General features: G+C 53.9%; 1 protein-coding gene across 1 annotated transcript in view; it reads left to right on the forward strand.

Annotated features, from left to right (window-relative positions):
* Nucleotides 1–15,338, forward strand: part of SHB (SH2 domain containing adaptor protein B) — a 136,021-nt gene that overhangs the window by 104,378 nt on the left and 16,305 nt on the right. The window contains exons 4-5 of the mRNA XM_025888510.2: nt 974–1,145; nt 6,496–6,615. Coding sequence (XP_025744295.1) covers nt 974–1,145; nt 6,496–6,615 — 292 coding nt within the window. The remainder of the gene's footprint in view (nt 1–973; nt 1,146–6,495; nt 6,616–15,338) is intronic.

The following is a 15,338-nucleotide window of genomic DNA, read 5'->3' on the forward strand; positions in this document are numbered from 1 at the left end:
AACTCAGGTTGGTTCGGAAGCTTACGTGAAGTACCTAGTACCGTGTCTACATTGAGCAGAGACGATAATAAAAGTAAATATTTATAATAACATCAGTTGAGCAGCGACTGCATGCCAGGCACTCTGCTAAGATCTGGGTGACATCACCTGATTGAATCCTCGCAACAACCCCATGAGGTGGGTACAGTCATCAGAGAGATAACTTGCAAGGTGGACTAACTGGTCTCTAGGAATGCTTCTGGCAACTCCAGGTTCAGTTCAGTATTTTCCGCTCTTTGTGGGCTATCTTTGAGGTCCTGCCTTCGAGAGGTATCCTCCCCAAGCCTGTGGAGGTAAACGATGCTCTCACAGGCACAGGGCGGGGAAGAGGCACATGGCAGGGCCTGCCCACTGTGCTGCGCACTGCTTCAGCCTCACCTGGTGCTGGGTCCGGGACTGGGCTCACTGCGTGTGGGGACCATGCAGAGGGCACTGAATGAAGAGGAGCAGGTGTGGGGGATGCAGCATGGCCCTTGATTGGAACTCTGTAGGGTCATCCCAAGAGAAAGGGGGCAGATGTGGCCAGTATGCCCTAGGGGGCGGTGGAGAGAATGGGAGGAGAGGAGCCACTTGGAGGCAGAAAATGGGGAGCAGCTGTCTCCCTGAGAACTGTCCAGGGGACTGAGCCCCTGTGGGAGTGCCATGCCCCCGCCCCTTGCTGGAGATTGCACGGGGCATCCTTTGGGGATAAGGCTGAGCTCAGTGGCCTCTGGAGGGAGACTCAACCAGCCCCTTGAATGCACCATCTGGCTCTGACAGCACCTGCTATAGGAAACTCAAGCGTTTTGAGCCATGTTCATTAATTGCCGGGAACTCTTCCCCTTGTGAATCATAAAGCCCCAAGAGGAGCAATCGGCTATTACCCTACTCTGCACCACCCAGTAATGCGTTGGGCTGAGCTCTGGTGATCATGCGCTTTCTCTCTCCCCCACAGCCCAGTTTAACGGCAACGAGAAACGGCAATCCTCCCCTTCGCCTTCCCGGGACCGGCGGCGCCAGCTTCGAGCTCCGGGAGGGGGCTTCAAGCCCATTAAGCATGGGAGCCCTGAGTTCTGTGGGATCTTGGGAGAAAGAGTGGATCCTGCTGTCCCGCTGGAAAAGCAAATGTAAGTTCCAAGGGATCAAGGCCCAGCCTCAGCTCCAGTCTATACAGTCACTGTTCAGGCTAAGAGAATGTCAAGGCCACCATCAAGTCTGATTCCTAACCCTGGGCTTTCTCCCTCCATGCCGTATTGCCGCCCTTACTTTTGACTACTATAAATTAGATTTGTTTGTTAGCCACAGTGATAGTTTTGCCTCACATCTGCTTGGTATTTGTTGAGCAAGGCTTTGACACTTTTTTTTTTAAGATTTATTTATTTGAGAGAAGGGGGGCAGAGGGAGAGTCTTTTTTTAACTCAAATGTTTTGGCGTTAAGATTTTTTTAAAAGTTTATTTATTTGAGAGAGCATGAGAGAGAGAGAGAGACTATAAGTAGGGAGGGGCAGAGGGAGAGGGAGAAGCAGGCTCCCCGTTGAACACAGAGCCCAACATGGGGCTTGATCCCAGGACTCCAGGATCATGACCTGAGCTGAAAGCAGCTGCTTAACCAGCTGAGCCACCCAGATGCTCCTGGCTTTGATGCTGTTGATTTGGGTTTTCTCAGCCCCTTTCCCCTGAGATTTCCCACCTCCAGTTGGTGGCCCAGGCCCATCCCTGCTGCCCCCTTCCCTCCCTGCTCTTCCCCAACACTGTCAGTCAGGCCCTTTACCACCCCTCCCCTTGACCTCCCTTCTCACTGTGCGCAGGTCCCTGCTCAGCTCTGAAACCTTCAGTGGCTCCCCATCACCTCCAGGATAAAGTCTTATCTCCCCAGCCTGCCACTTGCTCTGTGAATTGCCCCCACACTGCTTTTGCAATTTCTCACCATTCCATACACCTGGACTACAGCCAGCTTCTCTAGAGACTTGATCAGTCAGGTCCTAGATCTTGTGGTGATAACCTTCAGGTGTATCATCTTCTTAATAAGCAAATATGTGATAAATGGTGTTATCCCCGTCACTTAGATGAGAAGTCGGGACTCCAAGAGACACAGAGCCTTGGCCAGAATGTCACAGCTCACAGTGCAGAGGCAGGATTGGAACTGCAGCCTTGTGACTTGGCCCCACACTCTCCCCTTCCTCCCCCTCCCCATACACACTCTTCTTCCCAACCCTTCACACATGTCTGACACAGAGTAGGCACTCCATAAAGACAGGAGATGAGCTGACAGCAAGCCGATCCCTCATGAGACTGTTCCATGTGTGTCATGTACTATATTAATCTCCAGCGGGGGATTCTGGCCTCAGCATAGCCGGCAGTGCATCCCTCACAGGAAATGCTCACTCGGCGAGCAGGATGCAGGGTTTTCCGAATGATGTCATGTGCTATGTGCCCCCTTTTCAGCATGTGCTATCATCTGGGGAGGGCCTCAGCCTCCTTCGTGACACCCTGTGCCTGCTGTACCAAGCACATGGGGGAGCACTCCCAGCGGGCGTCTTTGCTAACCGTCTGTCACAGCTACCCAGATTGGGTGGTAGGTGTTGCTTGTTTCTGATCACTATGTCCTTTTTAATCAACAAACAAAATATGATCCAGAAGTGGCTGGATCCAGCATAGCATCCTGCCCTTGTTGGAACATAAGCTCTGTGAGGGCAGAAACTTCTCTGGGTCACCACTGAATCATTGGTGCTTTAGAATGGTGCCTGGCATTTAATAGGTGTTGTCCAGGAAATGGATGAAGTCCCCAAAGAGCTGTCAACCTGTCTTCCTTCCGTCACCTCCCATTCTCTCTCGCTGAGCGCAGAAGCAGCTCCCTCCTTTGGAGACACACTCTGCTCCTGGTTTTTCCTCTGCCTCCTTGGCCACCTCTTCTGTCTCCCCTCCTGGCTCCTCACCTCAGCTTTACCTGAAGGTTGGACTGTGTGGGGCTCAGGTTCCAGCTACATGCTCTCACTGGGTAGTCTCCTCAGGATCCTGGTGGTGAGTCACCAGTGCGCATCCCTGGCCCACACCTCTCCTAGAACCCCCAACTCCTACATCCAGCTGCTGTCTTGGCATCTGCACTTGGCTGACGAATGGACATCTCAAATTTAGTGTGTTTAAAACTGGGCTCCTGATCTCCGGACACTCGCTCCTCCCCCAGCTTTCCCACCTCCATAAATGGCATCACATGTACCTACTTGCTAAAGCCACCAATCTGGAGTCCTCTGGATTCCCTTTTTTTACCTTACGTTAGCATCTAATGCATCTAAACTAGCAACTTCTGCTAGTTTTCCACCCAGAATATAGGCTGAGTCCATCTGTTCCTCTTGTCCCTGAACCAGCTCCCGTCTGTACCACTGCAGAAGCCCCCTAGCTCATCTCCCACTTCACTTCCCCTCTGGCCCCTCTTCAGGAGAACTTGGTTGGCCTTTGGCAAGACCATCGAGAGCGAGTAACATCCTCTTTTTAAAACACATTGCCCTCTGCTATGCTTAGAATGAAATCGGACTTCTTCCCTTGCTCACAAGCCTCAGGGAATTGGGCTCTGCCTCCCATTCCACCCTCATCCTGTAGCACTCCCCGTGCTCACAGAGCTGGACCATTCTGGCTGCCTTTCTGCTCTGTGAACACCCCCAATGCATTCTACTTCAGATCCTTTGTAGTTGTTGGTTCCTCTGCAGAGAACGTGTTTTCTTGGGCTCTTTACATGATTGGCTCCTTCTCACGATGCAGATTCTGAGGTCAAATGTCATCTCCTTGCGGGCTCCCCTGTCTGTTCGTTCTAACATAGGCACTTTCCCTGCCCCAGTCACTGCCTAGCACAAACTCAGGATTCCTACATAGCACTTGTCACTTTCTGAAATTGTGTCCTAAATCTATTTATTGACTCTCCCTCTTCCCTGCATCAGCCCCATGAGATCAAGGATGTCGTCAGTGGTGAGGAAATATTGGCTGAGCTAATGGGTACTGCATAGGCTGCATGGCAATGGCGGGGTCTTCTCAGTCCCCACGATTCTGGCCTGACTGGCCAGCTCTGCAAAGTCCAGCACATCCCCAGAGTGCCTCCTGCTTAGATTCTGTTTTCAGTTTAGGCAGAGCCTGCTTGGGCCCAGCAGTTGGCCCTCAGCCCCCCACGGACCACCCAGGCCCACCCTGTCTCCTGGTGCCCAACCTCATGCCAACCAGCTGGCCAGTGGCTGGCCCCAGCCCCATGATCAGCTTGGGGCTTGCCCCAAACTAGCTTTGGTCTCCTGTGAATCTCGACCTGAGTCCCTGACTGTCTGTGTGCAGTAGCTGGGGCAGTAGGGAAGGAGCCAGCGGCTTATCCTGTTGACCCTCCAGGCATTACCGTCATCCAGGATCCCGAGCCTCTGGAGGGGCCATCTGCCACCAGCTCAGCTCCTGTGCTCAGGGAGAGGTGCAGGGCAGACAGCACTTCCCTGGAGACCTCTTCTAGGCCTTTCCCTGAGGATGGCTCTGCTTCAAATGGCTGGAACTTGTTTTCCTAATAAAACAACATGTTTGTCAGCTCACTGGGGATGCGTTACACGGGTGAAATTTCCCAGAAAACAACCTTGCCAAATCTGTTAACTCTTAGTTCTGAAGTCTATTCCATCCTTGTCTAGCTGTTTCTCCAAACTCCAGTCGTGTATACCTTCTAACATGTGACTTCAGCCCTCACATCTCTGGCAGTGCTTTCACTATGGGATCCCTTGCAATCCCTAACTTCATATTCCTCTTCATTTCTACGTACGTTTAGAAAGGAAGGCGGGTTTACACTCCTCCTACCCTTTCCCTTGGCAAGTCTCCCCTCCAGATGTCCAACCCCAGGGCTCACCTACTATGAGTGATCACCTCCTAGGCGGTCAGCGACTCACTTCCATGCTCAGTGGGCAGGGACACTCATATCCACTCTCCAGTCCTTGCTTTCCTGAAGCAGTTTGGGTTCTGAGGTTATCATTATGACATCACCACTGCTGCTAACTGTTCAGAACGCTGCCTTGTAAACGGCAGAAAGGGTACAAGGTAAGGAGTCCCCTGTTTGTCCCCACGCAGAATGTCTGTCACAGAACTCTCAGAGGCCCTGTCTGCCGGGCACTCCGGGGCCAGGGCCAGGAGACAGCAGCACCCCTGCTTACACCTGGGAATTTGAAATGCAGCCTATGGGTGGCCAGCAGCCTGAATAATGACAGTTGGGGGAGTTACCCATGGCCAACTGCAAATTCACTTTCTCTTGATGCTCAGAGCTGCCATTTGTTGAAACTCACCCATCCCAGGCAGCCCTGCTATGCATCCTCCCATTTAATCCTCACACCCTAAAATGGGGGTGACGTGACCTAACTCTAGAGAGAACCGAGGTGCAGTCAGGTTCTGCTGCTTGCCCCTGGCCGCCCAGTTGGCGAGTGTGGCAGGGCGGTCTGTGCCTCTGTGGCCATCCAGTGCCTATGGTTCTCTTCCTGGCCCCGTCTTGCCACAGTCCCACTGCCCCTCTACCGTAATGTAAACAAAAATGCATTCTGACTCGCATCTTGTGATCTTCGGTCTTCCTCCAAAATTCTACCTTCAGCTCTCCCAATCTCGAAGATCAGTGTTCTTCTTTTGTCCTGCAGCCAGGGGCCTTAGTCAGGTCATCTGCCACTGTACCCCTCCCTTCGGATTCTGCCACTGACCGCGTGGTATCCGAGAACAGTGATGCTGGGCTTCCCGCCTTCCCAGCCGATGCCAGATTTGCTTGACAGGAGCATTGGTTGGCTTTCCCGCCCAACCTCCTAGTTTCCTGAGTGATGAGCACTGCCCACTTGTCCCGCAGATGTCACAGAGAGGCAGCACGTGTCCCTCCTGTCAGCACCCTCTGATGACCTCCATGTCACTCAGACGGAGAAAGCCAGGGTCCTCTCCCTGTGCACGAGGCACCCTGACCCGGCCCTGCCCGGTGGCCGCATGGGTCACACTGCCCACCCCACCCCCCTTGGGTTCTCTGCCACTGTGCTGGCCTCTTAGCTGTTTCCCAGGCACATCAGGCACTCCCTCCTGCCTTGGGCCTTGGCTGCCCCACCCTCTGCCGGAACGCTCTGTCCCAGCTACAGGCCTTTGTGGCTTCCTCCCTCACCTCCTGCAGGTCCACACTGAGATGTCACTCCCTCCGGAAGGCTTCCCTGGCTACTGCTTAAAATAGCAGTCCCTACCATGAGCTCCAAACCACACCCCACCTGCTTCATCTCCTCCTCCTCCTCCTCCTCTCCCCAGGATCGCACGTGAGCAGACACATAATTCTGTACTGAAGAACTGAATACATGCACACCCCCACACACGTGCCCCTGCCTTGTGACGAGGACACTGGGACAGGCCAGCTGCCCTCCGAGGGGGCCGAGCCTCCCCAAGGAGTTCGCAAGGGTATCAAGTGCTCTGGGGGTCAGGTCTGTGTTGGGTTCTGACCCTCTCCCTTCTCCCCAGCTGGTATCACGGAGCCATCAGTCGAGGAGACGCCGAGAACCTTCTGCGCCTCTGCAAGGAGTGCAGCTACCTTGTCCGGAACAGCCAGACCAGCAAGCATGACTATTCCCTCTCCCTGAAGTGAGTACAGCCTCACTCACCCTCTCAGCCTCCCTCGGCAGCCTCAAGTGAAGCGCTGCCTGGCTCTTGTGTCTGGGGCACAAGACTCGCCAGTGTCCCCTCCCCCGGGAATGTGCCGGCATGAGTTATTTCAAGCCTCAGTTTTTCAATTTGAACTTACTCTCCTGGGAGACAGAGGAGGTTTTTAATGTTCTCTGTCCCAGAAGAGGAGGGGCATTTTCCTAGGATTTAATATTAAATACCCAAGAATAGCTTTCATATCTGCTGTGAGGTAGGACGCAAATGAAGCTCTGAGCATACCTCATCCGTCTCTCAAACCTCACAACAGTCCTCTGATGAGAAACATTTGTCTCCATTTTGCAGGTGAGGAAACTGAGGCTCACGGGGGGGTGAGGAAACTGGGGCTCACAGGGGCCCCCCAAGGGGCAGGGCCAGGAGTCAGGACCGGCTGTTTGACTCTCCACGGCGGCCCACTGCCGCTGTGGGAACAACCCTTTCCCTGTGTCCCAGGCTGCTGTTGGGACAGGTCTAATGTTTATGTGTGTTGCAGAGGTGGTGAGGAGCGCTGCGAAGAGCCAGGAAGAATCCTGCTGGTGTTGTCCTCTGTGGCTGCTTTTGTAAACTGTTGGGTCTTTCTGACCCGTGAAACATCGCTGTTGATAGGCAGCCCTGAAATAAGAGGGCTTTTTGCTTGAGCGCTTCATCATTCAGTGCTGTTACTGAATGGGACCCAAGAGATTGTCTAAAACCCATTTGACAGGGACGCCTGGGTGGCTCAGTCAGTTGAGCGTCGGCCTTCGGCTCAGGTCATGATCCCGGTACCCTGGGATCAAGTCCCGCATCAGGCTCCTTGCTCAGCAGGGAGCCTGCTTCTCCCTCTGCCTGCAGCTCCCCCTGCTTGTACGCTTGCTCACTCTCTCTCTCACCCACGCTCTCTCTAACAAATAAATAAAATCTTTAAAATAAATAAATAAAGCCCATTTTACAGATAGGAAGACTGAGGCCTAGAGAGAGGAGAGATTTCCCAAGGACACAAAGTTAGTGACAGAATTGGGATTTAAGGACCCCAGGCCCTTTGGCCAGCACAGACTAGCAGGAGCAATGAAGCCCTCTGCCTGGCTTCCTCCCTGCTCTGTCACCGTTCCTAGAGGCCATGTGATAGAGAACGGGCCTGCTGGGATGTGGCTGCCGGCCGTGTAGACCGTAGCAGCAGTGCAGCCACGGAGGGAGAGACTGGCCTGCTCTCTCTGCTCAGGACTGGCCCCACCCTGTCTGCTGGGCTCTGCCCCGAGAGGGACCGTGACAAGCTGCAGGGCATGGGCAGCAAACAGAGGCACTGAAGTCTGCCTGGAGAACAGAGGATGTGTGGAGACATGGTGGAAGCCACAGATTGCTCCAGGACGATCAGGGCAGAGGAGCAGCTGCGGTTGGGGGTTCCCAGGTGGGAGTTATGGGCGGGCAGATTCCAGCTCAGTGAGAGCAAAAGTTTTTTAACAGTCAGATCTGATCTGGAATTAGAGCCATCCAAAGCTGCCTCAACAGGTAGTGAGTGTCTCATCGCTAGGGGTGTACAACTGGGGCTGGATGGCCCTCTTCAGGGAGAACATGGAGGGGATTTCTAACCAGCTGGGAGGGCACTCAGGACAAGCAGCACCTGTACTTCGTTGTTCACTGTCAGACCCATTGGCTTGAAGAGTCATTTCAGTTATCTCAGCTGAAAAGAATTCAATACTGAACTGCAGCTGGGCTGGGAGGCTGGGCTGGGAGTGAGCAGAGTTAGAAGCCCGTCATGGATGGAGGAGAGAGCGGCCATGGGGGACAGGTGCACACCGTGGGCCATGCTGACAGAGACCAGCAGGTCCTCAGCTGCTCACAGCTCACTGCTCCGTGCAGTCCCGCCTCCTCCCTCACTGTCCAAGGTAACCTAGTAACCCAGGTGCTCTTGAGCCATTCTTCCTGAGTTTCGCCTTCCCGCCTCAAGGTGCAGTGTGCTGTCCAGGGCTGGGAGAGGTTAAAGGAAGCAGGTGACATCAGAGACGGGATTCCTGTGTCACTGCCCTTCCACGCTGACTGAGGCAGCCTGCCTACCCCCTAGGCTTCCTCAGCGCGACTTTCCTTGTGCTGGCACTCTAGGAGTTGCTCTGTGACTCTCTTTCCTCCTGGAATCCTGTTGTCTGGGGCCTGGCCAGAGGAGTGTTCCCAAAATGGCTAATTTGGAGCAACCCATACCAGGCCTGGCGATCCTCCATGAGGGCCCGGGCCCCACTAAGTTCCTATTTATTTGCTGGGCAGACCCGGCTGGACACTGGGGCCCCATGGTAACCCCAACACAGCTCTGCCTGCAAGGGAACTTGGCCTCCTGAGTACCCAGGATGTGTCACCGTTGAAGCAGCAACATGGGACCATAAACGGAATTCTCAAGCCAGTTGCAGAAGTGACCATACCACGGTACCTGCGGGATCCATTTCCCAGTTTCCTGTGAAATGTGCCCTTTGTGATGCAAACAGGCCTAAAATCCACCTGTGATGGGTCTCCAGGAGAGTATTTCCATCACAGCCCCGAGAGTGCAATTCTTTTTCATCCCAGGTGTGCCCCATTCCCTGGGTTGGACTACTCTTGAGGGACAGACAGCACCTTGATTCTGTTTTCACAGTAATGGGCTTGGAGTCCAGGAGTCGGGGATGCTTGCAGTGGAGAAAGTAAGGGACAGGCCTCCCCACTCCATGGCCTTATGGCCTTGGCAGTCATAGCACCTTTTGGAGCCTTTTCTGTGCACAGGGGGTGACGATGCTCTTCTTCCAGAGGGAAAGCACCTCTAGCCCAACCAGTGCAGTGTAACCACTATCTTATATCAGTCCCATCCTGCTTGCCCAGTTTCTCAACCTGGGAAACTGTAATGGTTTCGTTAAAGGCCATTTTTAAGGGCAGCAGAGAGGACCTGTTGACCAGAGTTCTGGACAGGAGTCCTGACCTATTAATCACTGCTCACTGTGTGACCTTGGGCAAGTTCCTTCCTTCTGGGACTCAGCATCCACATTTGTTCACGGGACTTTGATGACTGCTAAGGATTCTTCCACCTCTGACATCGAGGTGTCTCTGACTCCCTGGATTTCCCGTGTCCTTGGACTCAGCTCCTCCCTGTCTGTGGAGCACTCTGGCCAGATCCCCTGCACCTCCTAAGTCAGGGAGGAGGTGGAAGAGACTGAGGGCCAGGGCCAGCAGCCTGTGCCAGAACCCCAGATAAGAACATCTGCCATCAGGCCTGAATTTGGATGCCCACAGGTGCTGGAGGTTTAGTTTTGCATGTTTGTCTAAAGCCATGAGATCCCAAAGACCAGATGAGTGGTCTCACGTGGTCAGATTTCCCTTGAAGAAGCCCAAAATTGAGGAGGTGGGCTAGGCCATCCTATGGCTGGGCAGGGCAGCCTGTCTCCCCCTGAGTGGCCCTAGTTCATGATGACCAGGTGCCAGCCAGGGAGTGATACCTGGCATTAATCACCCTGACCACAAAGGGAATGGCCCTGGTACTGAACGTCACGGCTGCTTGGACCGAGTGCCAACTTTGCCAGCCGCCATGGGAGGTACGAAGTCTCTCAGATCCCTGAGACCTATGCAGTGGGGGCAGGATAGGATCGGCATTCTCCACGCACGGTGTTGTCAGGAGCGTGGTGCAGATTGACATTGGAATTCCAGCTATGTTTTCACATGAACCCTAGGTCCTGCTGTGAGGATGTCCTAGGGTGGAGAAAGGATTTGGGGGAATCTGGCCTCAGAGGACGGGCCCTCTACCCCATCTGTCCATCTCTCAGCAGGTATTTATCAGAGCCTCCTGTACCAGGTACTGGGCAGGGCAGCATGGGGAGCTGAGATGAGAACAGCTCGGCTCAGGCCACAGGAGCTCGTAGCCTGGCCCGTGCAGCCTGGTCTTCTTACACGCAGGTCTGCATGGGCGGCCTTGGGGACCCAGAGTTGGCACGGGGGTGGGCAGTCCCTGCCATGGAGGGTTAGGAGAAGCTGCTGGTGCACTTGAGCCTTAAAGAGAGGGTAAGTGGTCTCAGGCAGGGACCAGGTGGGGGGAATCTCAGGTGAAGGGGATAGCCCAGGCAAAGCCCTGGAGATACAGAAGAGCCATTGGTGGGTCCTGTGCCTCACAAAGGAGCTGAGACTCCATTTTTAGTGATGGAGCCACTAAAGTGCACTCTGAGGGACCTGCCTTTATGCTTAAGCCCCACTTCCTGACCCTGTCTCCCTGCATATCTACAGCACCTTACATTTTAGAAGGCCGATGTGTTTGCCCCAGGATAGCCCCACCAGGTGGCTAGGACAAAAAGCATCATCCTCTTCATTTTAGGGTAAAGGCAGCTGAATGAACTTCCAAGACTGGAGTGGAGGCCATGGACTCCCAACCTGGTCTCTTCCCACCCCTCCCAATTATACCAGGTCAGAGGTCATCTGGAAGCGACCTTAGAGGCCCATCTAATCCAGCCTTTGCTTCATGGGTAGGGAGACTAAGACCCAGACCACACTGACAAGAGATGGCGACTGCTTCCCACTGTGGGGCGACAGGCCCACACTGCCAGCCATCTGCCACCAAAAACCCTCTACACTCATGGCAATCCAAGATGGCTTCTGCACTCCCCACCCGCCTGCCTCTAGATCCCCTCCCTGGCAGACACCCCCACCTATGGAGCAGTCTTACAGAGATCCTGACTAGCTGCTTTGGAACACTACCCTTATCCCCTCCTCCCTGCAGAGCTCTCCCTCTTCCCATTCTCCAGCCTGACTAGGCTCCCTCTCGGCTGCTCACAGACACGTTGGCCTTCAGAACACTCACTCCAGCCTCAGGGAAGCAAGGGGTTGAGCATTTAGATATTGGCAAGAAAACACCACACTCTAACAGCTTCCTGTCTGGAAAGGCAGGCAGTAGGGGAAAGGGATGAAAAGTCTTGAAAAATCTCATTAAAAGGGTTCTTCAGGCAGTTTGGACTATGAATGACTTTTTGCAAGTTCCAGTTTCATGAGTTTTCGCAAAGGAATCTGGACACGATGAGGGAAATAGGACTTCAAAGACGAGGGTTTGCAGCTGGTGGGGGCAGGGAGGCAGGGTGAGTGCCAGGGCTCCCCTCCCCAGATGCGGGGCAGGCTCTGCCTGCATTGGGCCCATCCCTGGGAGCAGGCAGACAGAGTGGCACTTAAAGTCCTCGCAGGGGGGCTCCCAGGTGGCACAGTCAGTTAAGCGTCCAGCTCTTTGATTTCAGCTCAGGTCCTGATCTCAGGATCGTGAGATCGAGCCCCCCATTGGACTCTGTGGTGGGCGTGGAAACTGCTTAAGATCCTCTGCCTCTGCCTCTGCCCCCCTCTCTCTCAAGAAAAAAAAAGAAAGTCCTTGTAGGGACACCAATACTCCTTTGACAAGAGCCCAGGTCCAGCTTTCTTTAGGCAGTGAGAGTTCCAACCCCAGTGGGAGACATGGCCCCAGGAACCCCCACAAAGGGGCCTTCACCTTTCAAATCCCCAGAGAAACTGCACAGCACCCTTGCAAATGTGGCCCAGATTCTGACCTCAGGAGATGCTTTTGGGGTCTGACCTGTTTCCCTCAATTTGCAACTCAGTCTTGATCATTCAGGATCCCCTCCCATAAGCTCTGCCCCATTCAGTACCCTTTGTGTATTGGATTCAAGCCCTCCAGGAGCTCATAGCCCAAGGGGAGAGCATATGTACACGTGAACTCATATACTCATATACTTGCAGGACTGCTGTAGGGTTACTCAAGGCAGAAAGGGCTCAGGGCTGTGAAAGAGGGAAGGCATCTGAAGAGGGGGTATTTGGAGGGTGAGCAGGTCATCCTGTAGACAGGGCAGCCCAAGCAGAGGAATGCATGGAGGCAGGGAAGTGCAGGCCCTATTTGTTGTGCAAGAACAACAAATAACACTTCCACAGGAGCTGGGGAGAGGTGCAGCCCTACTCTCCAGGCTAAGGACTTGTGGCCCTCTCCTCTAAGGTAGCAGGGGTCCCTGAAGGTTCTGAACAAGGAGCAGTCATGTCCTCAGAGCTGGATTCTAGAGCCATTAGTGAGCCAGGGTGCACCATGAGTATTATCCAGGAAAAAACCACCGCTTCTGCCCTCCCGAGTCCCCCTTCCCTCCCCCATGCCCACAAACAGCCACTCAAGCTAGCACAGTCCAAGAGCCTGGGAGGCAGGCAGCCTGTGGGCAGGCATCCCAGGGGCGGGCCGTTCCAGGGCAGCCCTGTTCGAGATGTAAAAGGAAGAACATGGGCTCTGCAGTCAGAGATAACCTGAGTTTGAATCCTGGCTCCGTCCTTTACCTGCTGTGTTATGCTAGGCAAGTGACTTTGCTTCCCTGATCATTGCCTGGAAAACTGTGTCGGCCACTCTCATAAAGCTATTGTAAGAAGTAATGTGGCTCTGTGGATTGGCCCGATGCATGGCCCACAGCAGGTGCTCAGTGTAATGCCGGTCTCTGCTCCTCCCAGTTTTCCCAGAGCTTATTAGACATTGGAGGCAGACTGGGCAGAGTGCCGGGCCAGGTCAGAAGCCCTGGGAGCATGGCCTGGCTGTATCTGCTCCTGGGTGCTTGGGCCAGTGCCTCCCTCCTGCGTCCAAAGAATGAAGGCCTGGGGTTTGATCAGTAAATTTGCTTCCAGGTTACGGGCTTCACATAGTTAGGATGAGGTGCCTTCCCCCTAGGTTCCAAGGATGGTGGGAAGACTAGGGCCCCATCTCCTCCTCCAGGTAGGGGAGGAGGGGGCCGGACCATTTATCCAGAACATGCCTCCTGCTCTGATTGCTTAAGGACACCCGGCTGGTTCTGGTTCGTGCTCTGCTCGGAGCTACAGGTTTGTGCTGTGTGCTGGGCAGCCAGTCTCCATCAACAAAGGCTTCCCGGGGCTCCAGGGGCGGGTGGTGGGTGTAGCTCAGCCAGGAGGAGCAGATGGGTTGCATTCCAGGGGTGCTGGGGGCCCACTGCTGTTAGAGTTGTTTTTCTTCCTCCTCTCCCTTCATTGATTTATATAGTAAAGGAGAGAGTTTTCAAACAGAAGGCATGTCTGGGTCTGGGCAGGCAAGCAAGTGATTAATCTTAGTTTGTTGCTGCTGACAGCCAGGAGCAAGAAATAATAAAGGTTTGCAGGGTGAGGAGGTGGGGGGGGGGGTGAGAAAAGGCTGCTCAGGCCTTGGCCTTCAGCGAGGAGCACAGATTTCACTTCCCTCTACCATGGAAGCATCCCTTGTTGGGTCAACAACTGAGGCTCCAAATACTTCAGGGTAGCTGCCTGCTCCCAAGGGAGAGTCCCAGAACAGTCCCTCCAACCACACCAGGGCCTCCCCAGTGGTTGTTGAGCTCTCTGCACTGCATGACCTCCAGCCCCAGAATGCCTGGACTTCCTTCATCAGTACCCTTTTCCCAGCCCTGCCCCTGAGGCCAAGGCCTAAAGGAAGGCAGGGTTGTGCACCCAGAGGACGGCCCGGCTCTAATGAGAGGGACCCTCAGACTCCACACCTTTCCAAGCTGCCAGGTGGGTGTGAGGGCTGGAGGAGGGGGGCCTACAGAAGAAAGAGGTGGTCAGGCAGATAGTGACCCCAGGAGGTGCTGGGCCGGGGGCGGGGTATGAGGGTGGGAGGGAAGGGGGGCTTTGACCTGATCCAGGGAAGATTCAGGCAGTTGTGGGTGGGCAGGGTAAGGCCCTACCCTTGCTGGGGAAACAACAGCACAGGAGAAAAAGCTTCCTACTTTTCAATGCACAGTTACTAATATATCCCGTCCACCAGGAAGCACCCTCTCCTGCCCCTGTGAGATGCCGCTCTGGCAGCAGAAGACATGGGCTCTCGAACCCCAGCTCTGCCTCTTCTTTTTTCTTTTTTCTTTTTTTTAAGTAGACTCCACACCCAGTGCAGAGCCCAACACAGGGCTTGAACTCATGACCCTGAGATCAAGACTTGAGTTGAGATCACAGGTCAGATGTCTAATCGACTGAGGCACCCAGGCACCCCACCAGCTCTGCCTCTTAATAGCAAGGTGGTCTTGGGCATAAGAGTCTTAACATATCTGAGCCTCAGTTTCCTCATCTGTAAAGTGGGTTTTACAGATATATTAATGAAAAGACAATATGTGTGAGACACTTAGCATGTGCCTAGCATGTAGTAAGTGCTCAGTCAGTCAGCGAGTGGTAACTCACAGTCTTTGTTATAGACTTTGGAGAGCTATAGGTTGTTGAGGAAAGAGTTCAGTGCGGTTCAAAGCCTTGTGGATTATCTGGGTCTAGCCTAGAAGTCTCTGTCCACGCCCACATCCACTTCCCTTTATTAGGGTGGGATTTTAGAGTTTATGCAGGCTGCAACTCGAAACCCTGCATTGCTGTGACTGAGACTTCAAATCACACAGAGCTAGAGTCAAAGCCTGGCTGTGTGACCTTGGGTAAGTCACTTAACCTCTCTGCTTTCCCAGCTGGAAGATGTTGAGCACCTCAACAGGCATTTCCTCATTTTCTCATGGGGAAGCATTTTTGTGGCAAGCCAGGGCAGCAGCTCTGGTACACTAAGCAGAAATCTTGGGATTTGGGGAACAGAAAGAGGGTTTTTTTAACTTAGGCTTATTTATTTATTTTAGAGTGCGTGGGAGTAGAAGGGGCAAATCCCAAGCGGACCCCCCACTGAGCATGCAGGCCCACACAGGCCAATCTCACAGTCTCACAAGCCAAAATCA

This window comes from Callorhinus ursinus, unplaced genomic scaffold, assembly GCF_003265705.2.
Source record: "Callorhinus ursinus isolate GAN/ISIS: 27379988/994484 unplaced genomic scaffold, GSC_fseal_2.0 scaffold24, whole genome shotgun sequence".
NCBI classification, from domain to species: domain Eukaryota; kingdom Metazoa; phylum Chordata; class Mammalia; order Carnivora; family Otariidae; genus Callorhinus; species Callorhinus ursinus.